This window comes from Xenopus laevis, chromosome 2S, assembly GCF_017654675.1.
Source record: "Xenopus laevis strain J_2021 chromosome 2S, Xenopus_laevis_v10.1, whole genome shotgun sequence".
Lineage (NCBI taxonomy): Eukaryota > Metazoa > Chordata > Amphibia > Anura > Pipidae > Xenopus > Xenopus laevis.
The window spans coordinates 156,071,652-156,088,868 of record NC_054374.1 but is presented as its reverse complement, the minus strand read 5'-3'; the positions used below and the strand labels follow the sequence as shown (position 1 = coordinate 156,088,868).

At 41.3% G+C, this 17,217-nt stretch overlaps 2 protein-coding genes across 2 annotated transcripts in view; one reads left to right on the top strand and one right to left on the bottom strand.

Moving 5' to 3' along the window:
- mtmr2.S (myotubularin related protein 2 S homeolog) overlaps positions 1-5,733 on the bottom strand; it is a 34,419-nt gene extending 28,686 nt beyond the window's left edge. Inside the window, exon 1 of the mRNA XM_018250345.2 lies at positions 5,559-5,733. The gene's annotated coding sequence lies outside the window, so the exon portion shown is untranslated. The remainder of the gene's footprint in view (positions 1-5,558) is intronic.
- A 2,363-nt stretch (positions 5,734-8,096) lies between these two features.
- LOC121400710 lies at positions 8,097-16,932 on the top strand. Its single transcript, XM_041584575.1, has 2 exons — positions 8,097-10,785; positions 16,699-16,932. Exon 1 carries the CDS (start codon positions 8,434-8,436, stop codon positions 10,180-10,182), a length of 1,749 nt encoding a protein of 582 aa, XP_041440509.1. The 5' UTR covers positions 8,097-8,433; the 3' UTR covers positions 10,183-10,785; positions 16,699-16,932.
- The last annotated feature ends 285 nt before the right edge of the window (positions 16,933-17,217 follow it).

The window sequence follows — 17,217 nt, the reverse complement described above, 5'->3', positions numbered from 1 at the left end:
ACCTCTTTACTTAATTTTTCAGGATTCATTGAGATCTGGCATAGTGCCGAGAGACTGGCGAATTGCTAATGTGGTGACTCTATTCAAAAAAGGATCCCGTTCTCAGCCTCAAAACTATAGGCCAGTTAGTCTGACGTCAGTGGTAGGAAAGCTTTTCGAAGGGTTAATAAAGGATAAGATACTGGACTTTATAGCAAATCATAATACTATGAGTTTGTGCCAGCATGGTTTTATGCGTAATAGATCTTGCCAGACTAACTTAATTTCTTTTTATGAGAATGTAAGTAGAGACCTCGATTCTGGGATGGCAGTGGATGTGATTTACTTAGACTTTGCTAAAGCATTTGATACAGTGCCACACAAAAGGTTACTGGTTAAATTAAGGAATGTTGGCCTGGAACATAGTATTTGTACCTGGATAGAGAACTGGCTAAAAGATAGACTACAAAGAGTGGTGGTAAATGGAACATTTTCTCATTGGACCAGTGTTGTTAGTGGAGTACCGCAGGGCTCCGTACTAGGTCCCTTGCTTTTCCACTTGTTTATTAATGACCTGGAGGTGGGCATTGAAAGTACTGTTTCTATTTCTGCTGATGATACTAAATTGTGCAGAACTATAGGTTCCATGCCGGATGCTGCCACTTTGCAGAGTGATTTGTCTAAGTTGGGAAACTGGGCAGCAAACTGGAAAATGAGGTTCAATGTTGATAAATGCAAGGTTATGCATTTTGGCAAAAATAATATAAATGTAAGTTATACACTAAATGGCAGTGTGTTGGGAGTTTCCTTAAATGAGAAGGATCTTGGGGTCTTTTTAGATAACAAGTTGTCTAATTCTGGGCAGTGTCATTCTGTGGCTACTAAAGCAAATAAAGTTCTTGCATAAAAAAGGTCATTAACTCAAGGGATGAAAACATAATTCTGTCTCTTTATAGGTCCCTGGTGAGGCCTCATCTGGAGTATGGGGGCAGTTTTGGACTCCAGTCCTTAAGAGGGATATAAATGAGCTGGAGAGAGTGCAGAGACTAAGTGTAACTAAACTGGTTAGAGGGAGGGAAGACTTAAATTATGAGGGGAGACTGTCAAGGTTGGGGTTGTTTTCTCTGGAAAAAAGGCGCTTGCGAGGGGACATGATTACACTTTACAAGTACATTAGAGGACATTATAGACAAATAGCAGGGGACCTTTTTACCCATAAAGTGGATCACCGTACCAGAGGCCTCCCCTTCAGACTAGAAGAAAAGAACTTTCATTTGAAGCAACGTAGGGGGTTCTTCACAGTCAGGACAGTGAGGTTGTGGAATGCACTGCCGGGTGATGTTGTGATGCTGATTCAGTTAATGACTATAAGAGGGACTTGGATGATTTCTTGGACAGACATAATATCAAAGGCTATTGTGATACTAAACTCTATAGTTAATATAGGTATGGGTATATAGAATTTTAATTAAAAGTAGGGAGGGGTGTGTGTATGGATGCTGGGTTTTCATTTGGAGGGGTTGAACTTGATGGACTTTGTCTTTTTTCAACCCAATTTAACTATGTAACTAACTATGTAACTCTGTGTGTGCGTCTATGTGTCTGTGTGTGCCAGATCTAAATTTAAAAACCAGCAAAGCCTGCTACAAAATCAGCCCAAAACTAATTAAGAGGCACTTCAAACCTGGCAACCCTAATGTGTGTGCACCTGTGTGTGTGTGTGCGCACCAGTGTGTCTGTCTGTGCGTATGTCTAATATCCTGATCATTTACAACAGGGGGTGTGCTTTTTAAAAGTTCTGCAAAATAATTTTTCTGATATTATTTTAGGTCATTGCACTAATATATAAATTTAATATTTCAGACTCTTTGCTCCTTATTGGGAGAGACTGAACTAGAGGCACAGGTGGAAGAAAGAAATCTGCACAGAGAGTAGAGGAGCACAAAACCTGGATTTACTGGTGCCAATATTAGGGTGGTCTGCATACCCCCCCCCCCCCCCCCCGCAGGAGAAGAACTGGATTAGCCTGACTTGGGCTTCCATCTGGTTAGCCTCAGCCACCAAACAAGTAGCCCTTCCTTGTGCATAGCATAGTCAGTTTTTAGTTGAACTTGTCTGTTTGTAAAGTCAAATGCTGTGCTGACAGTTGCAGTTTAATAAATAATATGAGGCCCAGGCAGGAGGCTTAATGGCCCCTCATTAACTGCTACATGGAAACAAAGGGAATATAATTGAACACGATTGTATTTACATGGCAAACACATGAGGTGCCTTAGTGTGACTGGCACTTATTTATCATGAAACAAGGACACCCTTATATTCTGCCAACTGCACAGACGTCTGTACCCCCAGCTGTTCCCGACACTCACTGCTCAATACCATGATCTGTCCTTTAATGACAGCTGGGCAGTCGTCACTCAGACAGCGTGAAACCAACTGATTTACTGCGATGCTGTCAATTCTGAATGTGCCCTTTATTTGTACATACAGCACTACGCAATATGTTGGCGCTATATAAATACATGTTAATAATAAAATAATTATAATACATAGCTCTGCTCTATACCATGATACAGTTTAAGCACAATGAGTCCCTTTCCCAGAGAGCTTACAATCTAAGCTTTGCTTGAGGCCCAAGGTGACTGAAATAATCAAGTACTGGAACCGCTGGGTTAAAGGGGTTGTTCACTTTCCAACACTTTTTTCAGTTCAGTTGAAGGCAGGGAAGGCGTTTAGGGAGATTGGTTGCCGCAAAAACTAGGCGATTAGTCACCAGGCGACCAAATCTCCCCAAAACGCCCGGTGTGGCCTGACCCTAAACTGTTCTAAAATTGATACATTTCTTATCTTTGTCCCTGCTGAGCAGAATTCCTGGGTTTCATTAAAGGGGTTGTTCACCTTCAAACAACTAGTTGGTTTCAGATAGATCACCAGAAATAACTTTTTCCAGTGACTTTCTACTTCCTATGTGTCACCGTTTTTCTAATATTGAAGGGTAAAGTGTCATTTTTCACATTCGAAGGGCAGAGAAACACGGTCAGATTCGGGGAGATTAGTGAAAACTACTAAATTGAAAAAAAGTGAAGGTGAACATCCCCTTTAAACACAGGCCAAACTTACCCCAGTCCAATAACCCATAACAACCAACGGGGATATTCACCTTCATATCACATGGGCCGACTCTAGGCATTTCATTGCCCTGACAATTCATAGCTTGGTTGGTGGGCGACAAAACACTGGGATTTGCTTCCTATTGATTTCAGTTGCAATGGCCTGGACCCAAGGGGTGGGGGTTATGCGGGTTAGAGGGATTGTTCGCCTTTGAGTTAACTTTTAAATATGATGTAGAGAGTGATATTCTGAGACAATTTGCAATTGGTTTTCATTTTTTATTATTGCTGGTTTGAGTGATTTAGCTTTTTATTAAGCAGCTCTCCAGTTTGCAATTCCAGCAATCTGGTTGCTAGGGTCTGAATTCCCCTAGCAACCTTACAATGATTTGAATAAGAGACGGAAATATGAATGGGAGAGAGGACTGAATAGAAAGAGGAGTAATAAAAGTAGCAATGACAATAAATGTGTAGCCTTACAGAGCATTTGTTTTTTTAGATGGGGTCAGTGACCCCCATTTGAAAGCTGGAACGAGAAAAAGAAGATAAAGGGCCATGCGGCTTGAAACGTTGTTGCGATTGTTCAGATGATAAAGCCATGAAGTTACAATAAAGGCTTTTTTAAACAATCTTCAAGACTGGTGCCGTCTACTGTGATTTTGCGAGAAAAAGAAGAAACATAATTCAAGAACTATGAAAAATGAAGGCCAATTGAAAAGTTGCTTAGAATTAGCCATTCTATAACATAGTAAAAGTTAAGTTAAAGGTGAGCCACCCCTTTAAGCCGATACCAGAAAGTGTTCTTCTTCCAATCACCTTGTCTGTCTAGCCGTGTTTGAAACTAAAAAGGGAAATTGCAATCATTTAGCTGCTCACCCACGGGCTATATTAATCACCCTGAACGATACCTTGTGTAAGTGCTGATTGGCTGGATTACTGCAGGCATCTGGGTTCAATTCCCCACATTAGTTTATTATAATGTCAGCGCTGCGCAATATGTTGCACTCTAAAAATACATGTTAAAAATAATAATAATTTTATGGAAACATGAAATATGGTCACACAGTTCGACTGCTGCTGCAACTCAAGACTATAGAAAAGGTCATCCAGAGAGGAGCTGGGCCATGTGCCCTCCCCCTGCTGGGGTGTCTCTGGGGTATTATAGAGGGTACAGTTTGGGTGTTGAGATCTGTAGTTCAACAACAGTTACAGAGCCCTGGATGCTCCCATAACCAGCCAAAGGATGACGGGGAGTTTTAGTACAACAATAACTCCTCAAGGACTGCAGGATGACCATCCCTTCATTAAAGAGGTGGTTCACCTTTAAGTTAACTCTTTGTATGTTATAGAATGGCTAATTCTAAGCAATTTTGTCATTTGAGCTTCATTTTTTACAGTTCATAAATTATGTTTCTTCTTTTTCTCTTTCCAGCTTTCAAACTGGGGTCACTGAACCCATTTGTAAAAAAAAAAAAACAAATGCTCTGAAAGGCTACAAACTTATTGTTATTGCTACTTTTTATTATTCATCTTTCTATTCAGGCCTCTCCTATTCATATTCCAGTCTCTTATTCAAATCAATGTATGGTTGCTAGGGGAATTTGGACCCTAGCAAACAGATTGCTGAAATTGCAAACTGAAGAGCTGCTGAATAAAAAGCTAAATAACTCAAAAACCACAAATAATAAAAAAATTGTCTCAAAATTGCAAATTGTCTCAGAATATCCCTCTCTACATCATACTAAAAGTTAATTTAAAGGTGAACAACCAGTATAAATTGCCACCAACCCAGCATCGGGCCCTAACTTTCTGCATTACCAGCCCCCCCCCCCATGCAAAAGACAATGGGACTCATTTATCAACACTGGGCAAATTTGCCAATTGGCTGTTACCTATAGCAACCAATCAGTAAATAGCTTTTTAAAGCCAGCTGCAAGAGAACAATGAATGCAGCAATCTGATTGGTAGCTATAGGTAACAGCCCATGGGCAAATTTGCCCAGTGTTGATAAATGAGCCCCAATCTCTATTTAGCCGGCTTTTGCAGAACTACAACTCCCGACCCTTTGAAAGTCTGGGCATGAAGTTGTCTGTGTGTTACAAGCCAGTTGCAGCCAGTCGGGCAGCGTGAGAGAGTGTCGGCCAGTGTGAGAGAGTGTCGGCCATTGAGGGCAGTGTGAGAGAGAGGAGACAATTGAGGCCAAATCTTTCCCAGGCAGGAAACACTGTGAGATACACCGGGTGCCAGTAATTTAACTCCAGCCCTATGACATTCCCTATGGAAACTACAACTCCCACAATGCCCCCGCCATGATTTCCCACAGGGGAAATACTGGGATTTGTAGTGCGGCAACAGGTTGGCGATCTCTGACCCACAGATCTAACTCACTGCTGCTCACTCAGCTACAACCCAACTCACTCGCTGTGCCCCTCATTCCCACACACTCGCAGCCCACTCCCGACTCCTTACCCGGCTGATAGATTAGGGGGACGCCTCCTCCTCCCGCACCCCAACACTTTTCCTCACTTCGGGATCCGCGATTCCAGCAGCGCACGCGCCCGGTCAGTAACAGCGACACCTGGAGGCGGAGAATGCGCGCACCCTGACAGGGCGGGGTCTAACCAAAAGCAGAAGCTGTAGCCCAACTAAAACAGGACAGGTGTCACGTGTGGATCAATCACTCGGGGCACTTCCGTTATTAAAGAGGGCGGGTCACCTTGGAGAGCCACTGACTATCTCCTCTCCGGGTCCAAGAAGGAGGTCAGCAGGGTTGGTGGGTTTTGAACTGTAGAGGCGGGTTTTAAAAGTCCAAACCCGACATGGTTAGATTTCGGGCTAGTTTTGAATGGTGCCGCGACCCGCTACAGATTCTGTTGTATAAGTGACTCCCAGTTGTTCAGGCCCAGGCACCTCTGTATAATCAGCTCAATGGAATGGAGTGTTTTAAGCACATTTCTATATTTGCATTAGCGGATTAGTTCTGGAGGGGGATTCAGGCCCCTCTGCTCCTCACTCCTCTGTCTGACCTTTCTGCTTAACCCCTGAGTGACCAGCGAGAGGGACACGGACACAATTAACCCCTGAGTGACCAGTGAGAGGGACATGGACACAATTAACCCCTGAGTGACCAGTGAGAGTGACATGGACACAGTTAACCCCTGAGTGACCAGTGAGGGTGACATGGCCACAATTAACCCCTGAGTGACCAGTGAGAGGGACATGGACACAACCCCTGAGTGACAGGGACACAATTAACCCCTGAGTGACCAGTGAGAGTGACACGGACACAATTAACCCCTGAGTGACCAGTGAGAGTGACATGGACACAGTTAACCCCTGAGTGACCAGTGAGGGTGACATGGCCACAATTAACCCGAGAGTGACATGGATATAATTAACCCCTGAGTGACCAGTCAGTGGGTGACATGGACACAATTAACCCCTGAGTGGCCAGTGAGAGTGACAGGGACACAGTTATCCCCTGAGTGACATGGCCACAATTAACCCCTGAGTGACCAGTGAGAGTAACATTGACATAATTAACCCCTGAGTGACCAGTGAGTGGGTGACATGGACACAAATAACCCCTGAGTGGCCAGTGAGAGTGACAGGGACACAATTATCCCCTGAGTGACCAGTGAGAGTGACAGGGACACAGTTAACCCCTGAGTGACCAGTGAGAGTGACATGGACACAGTTAACCCCTGAGTGACAGGGACACAATTAACCCCTGAGTGACCAGTGAGGGTGACATGGCCACAATTAACCCGAGAGTGACATGGATATAATTAACCCCTGAGTGACCAGTGAGGGTGACATGGCCACAATTAACCCGAGAGTGACATGGATATAATTAACCCCTGAGTGACCAGTCAGTGGGTGACATGGACACAATTAACCCCTGAGTGGCCAGTGAGAGTGACAGGGACACAGTTATCCCCTGAGTGACATGGCCACAATTAACCCCTGAGTGACCAGTGAGAGTAACATTGACATAATTAACCCCTGAGTGACCAGTGAGTGGGTGACATGGACACAAATAACCCCTGAGTGGCCAGTGAGAGTGACAGGGACACAATTATCCCCTGAGTGACCAGTGAGAGTGACAGGGACACAATTAACCCCTGAGTGGCCAGTGAGAGTGACATGGACACAATTAACCCCTGAGTGACCAGTGAGTGGGTGACAGTGATTCAGCAGTTGCACCAGGCTCCTTCCCCCGTGTGGTCCTGCCTATTGGTTCAATTTGTGCCCTTCTCAGCCTGGGATTGAGTTCTGGGGGGGGGGGCAGTATTTCGGGGCAGAGTCAAGGACAAATTGTCTCAGAGCAGCAGAATTGCACCGGGGCAGTTGCCATAGCAACCATTCAACCAGTGACCGCAGCAGCAGGTTAGTAGGGAGCCAAATTGGGCTACCTTTGGGCTACTTTTAAAATGGCTTTTGGCTACTTTTTTGCTAGTTTTTTGCTAGTCTTTGGCTGGTTTTGAAATGAAGACCTGGCAACCCTGGAAGTCAGGAAAGGAAGGGGGAAGTGTGGGCAGTGGGCACAACATAACTCACCTGTCAATGGGCAACACAGACTAAACCCCTGCGTCAGAAAAGGGAAGCGACAATCTGATTGGCTGTTGTGGGTAACTTCACTGGTGCAATTTAGCTGCTCCGAATAAATCAGCCTCACCCCATACACACAATACAGCTTGTCACTATGAAGATTTTCATTCATCCAGGTCATGGTATATCTAGTATAGGTCAATCTAAAAACAACTGCTAATTGTCTCAGAATATCACTTTCTACTTCATACTAAATGTTAGGGGTAGTTCACATTTAAGTTAACTTTTAGTATAGACTGGCTAATTCTAAGCAACTTTTCAATTGGCCTTCATTTTTTTTCTTTTTTTATAGTTTTTGAATTATTTGCCTTCTTCTTCTGACTCTTTCCAGCTTTCAAACGGGGGTCACCGACCCCATCTAAAAAAACAAATCCTCTGTAAGGCTACACATTTATTGTTATTGTTACTTTTTATTACTTTTTATTACTTAAATGTGTCGGTTCAAAAATAAAAGTACCTTTGTTCCAGATAACAATAATGAGTCATTGCAAGCCTTTGAGAAAATAGTCACACACGAAGTTAAACAACTGTGGGACAAACATACTGATGATTCAAAGAAAACAAATCTTACGTTTAAAGAAAAACTGGCACTGCGAAATCTCAGGTCCAATGACTCAATTGTTATAAGGAAAGCCGATAAAGGAGGGGGAATTGTTGTTATGGATAAAAATAAATATATGGCAGAGGCAATTTCACAGGGCACTATGAAAAAATTAGTGGGGACCCTTTAAAAATGATCATGAAAGAAATTGAATTAGTGGTAGTACAAGCACAAGAAAATGGGGTCATACCTAACCATGTAAAAGAATTTCTAATTAGAGATCATCCCCGCACCCCAGTACTCTACCTGCTCCCAAAAATCCACAAATCCCTCTCCAACCCCCCAGGGAGGCCAATTGTATCGGGAATCGGGTCAGTGTTGGAACCATTGGCAAAGTTTGTAGATAGTTTTCTACAACCATGTGTTATGGATATTAATACATGTCTTAAAGACACCACAGATCTATTACGCAGACTAGGGGAAATAAAGGAACTTAAATCGAATGTAATACTATGCAGTATTGACATCCAAAGTCTGTATACCTCCATCCCCCAAGATGAAGGAATTCGCTATGTAGAGGATGCCCTACTGGACACAAATCTTCCACACCAATTAATATATTTTTTGGTGGACTGTCTCAATATTGTCTTGAAAAAAAACTATTTCCGATTTGCAGGTGAATTCTACTGGCAGAAGCAGGGGACATCAATGGGTGCGGCGGTCGCTCCTTCATTCGCCAATATTTTCGTCCACAGATTAGAAAAACAACTATTTCTAATTGAACCATATATCCAACACCTGGTTGGATATTATAGGTTTGTGGATGATATATTGGTGATATGGGATGGACCGCTATCTGGGTTTGAGGATATGGTGCGAACTGCAAACCAAGCCCACCCTACGATTAAATTTACCACAGAAATAGGGGCACATAAAATTAATTTTTTGGATGTCACCATAACAATTGAGAATGGTCAAATAAACACAAACCTGTACCGGAAAAGCACTGACAAAAATAATATTTTGCATGCCTCTAGCTATCACACACCCAATATAATCAGGGCCATCCCGAAAGGCCAATTTATTAGAGCACGGAGAATCTCCACACGAGAGGTAGACTACACAGTGGCATCTAATACCCTAAAAGAGCGATTCATTAAAAGAGGGTACAAACCAAAATTGATTGAGACATGTGCCAAAGAGGTTCAAAGGATGCCCAGAGAAAATTTACTTACCTACAAGACTAAAAACGAACAGAGGTGTCTCCCTTTTGTGAGCCAATACAATGAAAACAGCAAAGGGATTGAACGTATAGTACATAGATATTGGCCTATACTATTACAAGACAAAATCCTTAGAAATGTCCTTATAAAACCTCCACTGTTTAGTTATACTAAAGGGAAAAGCCTGCGGGACATCCTGTGTCAGCCAGAGGTCAACCCTGTTAAAAAAGGTGCACAAAGGTTCCTGGGTAAACCACAAAAAGGTACATTTGCATGCCTTAACTGCATCTGCTGCTCTTCTATAATTAAAGGGGAAGTATTACATCACCCCACACAGGGTACCCCAATAAAAGTTAGACACTTCGCCACATGTGATACAAGTAATGTTGTCTATTTACTGAAATGCCCCTGCGGGATGGGATACGTAGGACAGACTGGGAGACCGATAAAAACAAGGATCAAAGAACATAGAGGCAGCATACGGAACTTTAAAAAGGGAACATCGACAGATACTACAGTCTCAAGGCACTTTAATCTAGCAAATCATAATCTCACCCAGTTAAAATGGACAGTGCTAGAAACAATGCAACCACTACAAAGAGGAGGTGATATACAGAAATTCAGACTACAGCGAGAAGCTTTCTGGATAAAAAAATTAGACACAATGCAACCCAAAGGGTTAAATGATAGCTGGAGCATAAAATGTTTTCTTGGATAAAAATTGTTTTCCATAATAGGTATGACTAATACTCTATTCTCTTCCTCTACAGATAATGAGATTGTTGGGTATCCAATATATACAAGCAAGAAATAGTGAATTATACGTAAAATCCAGATATAGGATTAAGGGTAAGACTAAGGTTTTCTTACTTTATCAAGTTTCAGTGGTAGGCCCTAATTAGAGGGCAGTTCCAAGGTTATTTTTGCCTTTTTAGGCTTTTTTCAGAGATACGATGGACTTTTGAATTATTTTGTAACACTATTATGGACATTGAAACTATGCATAAATTAGTATGTATGCTGTTGTGAATATACATACATGTATTCTCTACACCTGCACTTGATGAACACTTATGTTAATTGTGAAAACTAACCCGCCTACCTAGGCGATGACCTCACTTCCTTGCCACACTATAAATGTATACACTCTGTATGCCTGTCTATAACACTTGATAAAGGGCTACTTAGCCCGAAACATGTTGTGAATAAAAGCACTTTGCAGCAAGCTCTGCGTGTCGGCTGACTTCCTGAGTGAACCATTTGCAACTTTGATTCGACACACCTGTGGCGGGGGTGCCCACCAGGATTAACAGCCTTGAAGGTACTACACTTAGTCATCCTTACAGACTTTTTTTTATTACTTATCTCTCTATTCAGGCCTCTCCTATTCATATTCCAGTCTCTTATTCAAATCAATGCATGGTTGCTAGGATAAGTTGGACCCTAGCAATCACATTCATGAAATTGCAAACTGGAGAGCTGCTGAATAAAAAGCTAAATAACTCAAAAACCACAAATAATAAATAAAATGAAAACTAATTGTAAATTGTCTCAGAATATCACTCCCTACATCATACTAAGGGGGTTATTTATCAAAATCCAAAAATATTGCATTTTTTTCTGAAATATACTCCGACCAAACCCGCACGGGTTATTTCCTCTTATTTATCAATACATTTTCCTGAAAAATTCCAGTGCAGGAAAAAACTCGAAAAATTATGAAAGTCGTCCAAAATTTGAATTGTATTAATTTTTCAGATATCCCCACCCAAAAAAAAAAATCATTTTTTTCTAGGGATGCCTTGAATCCACTATTTTGGATTCGGCCGAACTCCAGAATCCTTATCGAAAGATTTGGCTGAATATCGAATCTTAAATTGCATATGCATATAGGGGTGGAAAGGGGAACACATTTTTTACTTGTTTTGTAACAAAAAGTCACGCGATTTCCCTCTCCGCCCCTAATTTGCATATGCAAATTCAGATTCCGTTTGGCCGGGCAGAAGGATTCGGCCGAATACGAATCCTGCTGAAAAAGGCTATTTCCTGGATTCAGTGCATCCCTAGTTTTTTTCGAATTTTTGCCCGAAAACAACGAAACCTTCGGATTTTTGCAGGAAACCCATCGCAGATCAGGATTTCTTTGGGACTTCTCCCACTGACTTACAGAACCTCGGCAAGTCTGAGATGCCGGATTTTCGGATGTAGACTTTTATCATCCTCCGGGTAGAATAAATCTCGAAAAATTCGAGGTTTTTTTTTTCCCTAAATATTCAGATTTTATGGCAAAAAAAAACCCTCGTTTTTTTTCAAGTTTTTGGAATTTGGTCTTTCATTGAGTAAACTCAAAGATCCTCTTGTTTGGCAAAGTGGGTGATGTCGGAGTAGGGTTGCCAGGGCCCCATGTGGGGGTAGAGGTGGCTTTGGTCTGAACCCCATGACAGCACCGAAGCCGTGTGGCCATTTCCGAAGTCACAATCAGCCGAAATGCGGAATTGTCGAAAAGACCGGAAGCCACAGAAATAGCTGTGACACCCATCTATCCATATAAATAAATGGCTTTAAGTGGCAGTGCAACCGTTTCGATTTCTCCTTTCAAACTGGTCAATCAAAATATTTGGCTCCTCAGTCAGGGGAAACCCGAAAAGGGGCTGTGCTACTATGTCTTTAAATGAGCGCGAGACCAGTCTATAGAATCTGGAGTGTGGGCAATGCAGAAATGAAAGACAATGTATAATAAAATAAATATATCTGCTAATATATAAACTCAGGGAAGGCGAAAGGTAAGAATGGGACATTTTGTGAGGATCGTGGAATTTGCTAAGTGCTCTGTAGATAATAGAGATGTTTATTTTAAAGGGTAAGATAACAGATGTTTATTTTATAGGGGAAAACACCCCATTGTAGTCTAAAGGCTTCAGGTTTGATTCCCCCTGTGGAAATTGCAGTCCGATGCCAAAACCCATTTGGACACCGGCACAAAGAATTTGCACATCATCAACCCCATAAATCTCCAACCTGTGTATAAACAGAATTAGCGGTGCTTTATTTTATCCATTTCATGTTATTTTGCCGGTTGAAGTGTTTCATTATAAACGACCTGCTTTGCTCTCTCTCTCTCACCCTACCTTGATCACGGCTACGATTTTGGCTTCGGGGAGACTTATTTTTAGTGCATTAACCAAACAGGTGTTTGATCTGGCATTTCATGCGCAAGGGGGGAGGGGTGGCAGTCTTAAACACGGCACACAGATATATGGGCAAGAACCTCGTTTCTGCAGTGATCACAACTGTTCTTGTTAATGTGGTGGTGACCAAAACTACTTCTTTTCTGCCTGTGATCTCCATTTTAATCTCCACCAGTTGCCAGTGGAAGGATACTGACCGAATTACGTGGCCCCTAAGGGAGGACCCCTCAGGGACAGGTTTCCTATGAATACTTGCTACAATGGAGCAGCTGCTTTATTTAAAGGATATGTAAACTTTTAAAATAAGTGTAGAATGTAGAAGTAACAAGAGTGCAATTCTAAGCACTATTGTCATTCACATTCATTAGTTATATTTTTTAATTCCAAGATATTAAGGGATACATGTACTGTTAATATAAATGAATTTTGTTACAACAGCGCCACCTGCTGGTCAGTTTCCCACCAGTCTGACCACCAAGTAGTCAAGGAAGTTGTCAGGAGAAAGAAAGAGGCTGCTCTGATGTTCTTCTGCTTAGGAAAGATGTGAGAAAGGTTTCTAATTTTTTTCCTAAGTAGAAGAACATCAGAGCAGCCTCTTTCTTTCCTCTGACAACTTCCTTGACTACTTGGTGGTCAGAATGGTCAGAAACTGACCAGCAGGTGGCGCTGTTGTAAAAAACAGTGGTCACTAGGGCCGCCATCAGACAACATTTTCTGGGCCCCAGGCCCCCCCCCCTACAATTAAAAAAAGTTTTTAAAAAAAAATACAATTGGTGTTCAGTGGAACTTACCTTTTCTTACCTTCTTTAACTCCCTTTCACCGGCTTTGGCTCCTACTTCAGCAGTGACTTCGGTTCCTTCTTCTCAGACTCAACAAGGGGCCGGCTAATCCAGGAATCGCGGCATGGCCGGGCCCCCCCATAACACTTAAAAGTGACTACATACCTCCCAACATTTTGGATATAAAAGTTGGCACTGGAAGCTCGGCAACATTTTTTGACCATGCCTGTTTTTGTGGCCACACCCCCTAATTACCATGTTTATTTTACAAAATATGGCAGTTTATGAAAGTTTGAACATATGTCTGTTTTTTTCCCAGTTATTACAGTTTTGTTAATGAAGGTGAATTGGCACAATTGGTCAGGGCACATGCTCAGAGTAGGGGAGATTAGTTGCCCGGCGACTAAACACCTCTTCTTCGGGGGGGGGGCAATCTCCCCGAACTGCCTACCACAGGATATAATATAAATTGCTGGCGGGATGGCACTCGGAGTGCTTCGTTTTCCGAAGTCGCCGGAAGTTTCCTCAATCGCCGGCGGAATGGCACTCGGAGCACTTTGTATTCTGAAGTCGTCTGAAGTTTCCTCGTGAGGAAACTTCGGCCGACTTCAGAAAACAAAGCGCTCGGAGTGCCATCCCGCTGGCAATTTACATTCTAGCCGGCGGGAGGCTGTTCGGGGAGATTAGTCGCCCCGAAGAAGAGGAGATTTGTCACTGGGTGACTAAACTCCCCGAATCTGAGCGTGTGCCCTTACCCTTAAGATGTGAGTCTAACTTTTCCCAAGGGACCTCCTTATCTAAATTGTTATAATTATTTATTTGCTTAGCTCAAAATTGCTACAAAATTATCTTAGTTGCACCTGGTGGCTGTTCTGGGCTCTCTGCCAAAAGCCAATTAAGTTAGAAACTTTGTATTTTTTTTCTGGCTGTTCGGTGCAGAGAAATTTGGGACTTTTCAGTACAGGACTGAGTGTTGAGCTGTCAAAAGCGGGACTGTCCTGCTGAAAACGGAAGAGATGAGAGGTATGTGACTAGTGTATCCCCCGGCCCTGCTGGAGTCTATGGGAGACAGCCATTCTGTAATTCGGAGCTTTCTGGATAGCGGGTTTCTGGATAAAATATCCCATACCTGTGTGTGTGTGTGTGTATATATATATATATATATATATTGTATATACACCCATTCTTTCCCTATCATATACAGTAAAACCTCGATTTTAAGTGCTCTGATTTTAAAGGACAAGGAAAGGCAAAAAAGTAAAATCCCATTTTTACATTCTTTAATGAAAAAGAAACCTATCTCCAATATACTTTAATTAAAAAATGTTTACCGTTTTTATAAGAAACCTGACTGTATGCAGTGAAATTCTCCCTTCATTTACCGCTGTGGATAGGAATTGTCAGATGGTCCCTAACTACTGAGCAGGGAAACAATCATACTTATGTACAGCAGGGGGAGCCCCCGCCTTACTTCCCAGCCAGGCAGAACTCAAGCAGCTTTATTTATGACGATCCCTAAGCAGCCCAGACCACACTGAGCATGTGCAAGGTCAGGGTCAGGCAAAGATGTTTAACAAAGTTACAAGATGGTGACCCCCTGTAGCCAAATTTGAAACTATAAATCATTTGTTTGATTAGGCTTGTGGTGCAGTAAGTTCATGTTTATATTTAGTATACAAAATACAGCATTTCTAGCCTTATTCTATTTTAGACTTTCCTTGTCCTTTAAGTTTCCCCGCATTTTACATTTTTTTATTTGTGGTCCCACCAATTTATAATGCATTTCCCTGATTTTAAGTAATGTTTTCCTGGATTTTACATCAACATTTCTCCTGATTTTCCCAAAAACTGTTTTTTTCCCTTCTTTGAATGTTATTATTATTTGTGAAATAAAGAGGTTTAAAATACTAACCAGATGTATGTTTTTCATGGTTCTGCCTGTAAATGGTCAATTGCAGTTAGTCTGCCCCTTATACAGTCCTGCACCAATCACTTATTGCTTTAGGTTGTGTATGTGACTGACAGAGAGTCTTGCACTTGCCCCTATAGTGTAACATTAACACTGCAATGTTTAACCCTTGTTATTAACACACTAAATATTGTAAACAGAATTAGACAAAAAAAAATTCCATATATTATATGCAATTAGATATACAATCAATTGTAAAACTGACTCCTGTGCTTATATCCTTTCAGTACTTGAAGAAAAAGCTACTTTAACACATTTCTCTGATTTACAATTTCTTAGATTTTACATAATTTTTTCCTGGTCCCCTGAAAAACATAAAACGGGGGTTCTATTGAATATCAGATATGATAACCCTTTATGCTACAAAAAAAAAGAAATCTTAAATATACGTTAAGGGCAAAACTACACGGCATCCCCATAGCTTCAATGTAAAGTCAGATCAAATTCCGACAGTCAGTATAATTCAATTAGAAAATAAAGTCGGTCAGACACCATCAGATTTTTTATCACCGGATGAAGACGCAGCATGCAGACTTTGCATCTGACAGTTGTGTCGTGTCAAACCTTCCCGATTGTGGCCAGATATCGATCCGGAAGACTCGTCGGAAGCCCCTCCCCGGAAGTTTTACAATCTAATCTATATTCTGTGTTTATGTGTATACAGTATATATATATATATATATATATATATATATATATATATGTACTGATCTATCTTTCTATTGTTGGACTTTTTTGTTTCTTTTTACTATAAATTCCAAATTTGTATTGAAAATAAACTTGAATTTTTCGTGATTTATTATACCCCTAAGCTGCAAAAAGTCAGAATCTGAAAATAATCCATCTGCAACCTGTCACGGTCCTGTAGAAGTCAAAGGCAGAGGTCCTATTTGCAATTTGAAGATTTTATTGTCTGCGCTGGGTACCATAATCCGAACATTTCGGGCTTTTCAGACAATTTCCCTAAAAATGTGGACTTTTCGGCGTCAAATCTGAAAATTCTGAAAAGGTTGCGTTTTTTGTCCGACAGTCTCAGTTTCTGTCGATCCAATATTTTCAAGGTTTTATAATGATAAATAAGGGTAAATTGTGAATTCTAGTTTGGTCGGATTTTTTTTATTAATTAATCAGAAACATTTGGATTTTGATAAATAACTCTCTTAGTGTGGGAACCAGAGGACACCGTGACACAGAGAATGTGCTTAGGGTCCAATTAGCAATTTTACTTTGTTTTTGTTTCAGCTCTCACTTGTTTCCTCTGATTCACCCTTTTCCCTTCGATTTTATTTCTTCAAAGGACAAATTCCCTTTGTAGCCAAAGGCATGCAGGATGAGATGGCTTGGGGTCCGTAACCACAGAATAGAGTCTAAGATCTTGTTCCAGTGCCGCCATCACCTACTGTATGAGGGCAGTAAAGAGTCTACTGAAATTCATCTTTGTACTAAAACAATGATCAGTACTTTTAACGCCAGTGGTCTTTTTTTTTAAAGGGGTAGTTCGTCTTCAAGTTAACTTTTAGTATGTAATAGAATGGCCTATTCTTTCAACTTTTGAATTGGTCTTCTCTTTTTATTTGATGTAGTTTCTGAATTTTTTGCCATCTTCTTCTGGTTCTTTCTAACTTTCAAAAGGGGGTCACTGACCCCAGCAATCAAAAATTGATTTCTTTGTCAGTCTACTATTTTATAGTTATTGCTACTTTGTATTGCTAATCCTTCACATCTACATCATATCTGCATCAAACTTGTTAAAGGTGAACAACTCTTTTAAAGGACATGTAAAGCCTACATTTCCTACCACGTATATAAGTTGGGC

What these genes read in the sequence shown, in the direction of transcription:
- LOC121400710 (XM_041584575.1), top strand. Translation starts at nt 8,434, where the DNA reads ATGATCATGAAAGAAATTGAATTAGTGGTAGTACAAGCACAAGAAAAT.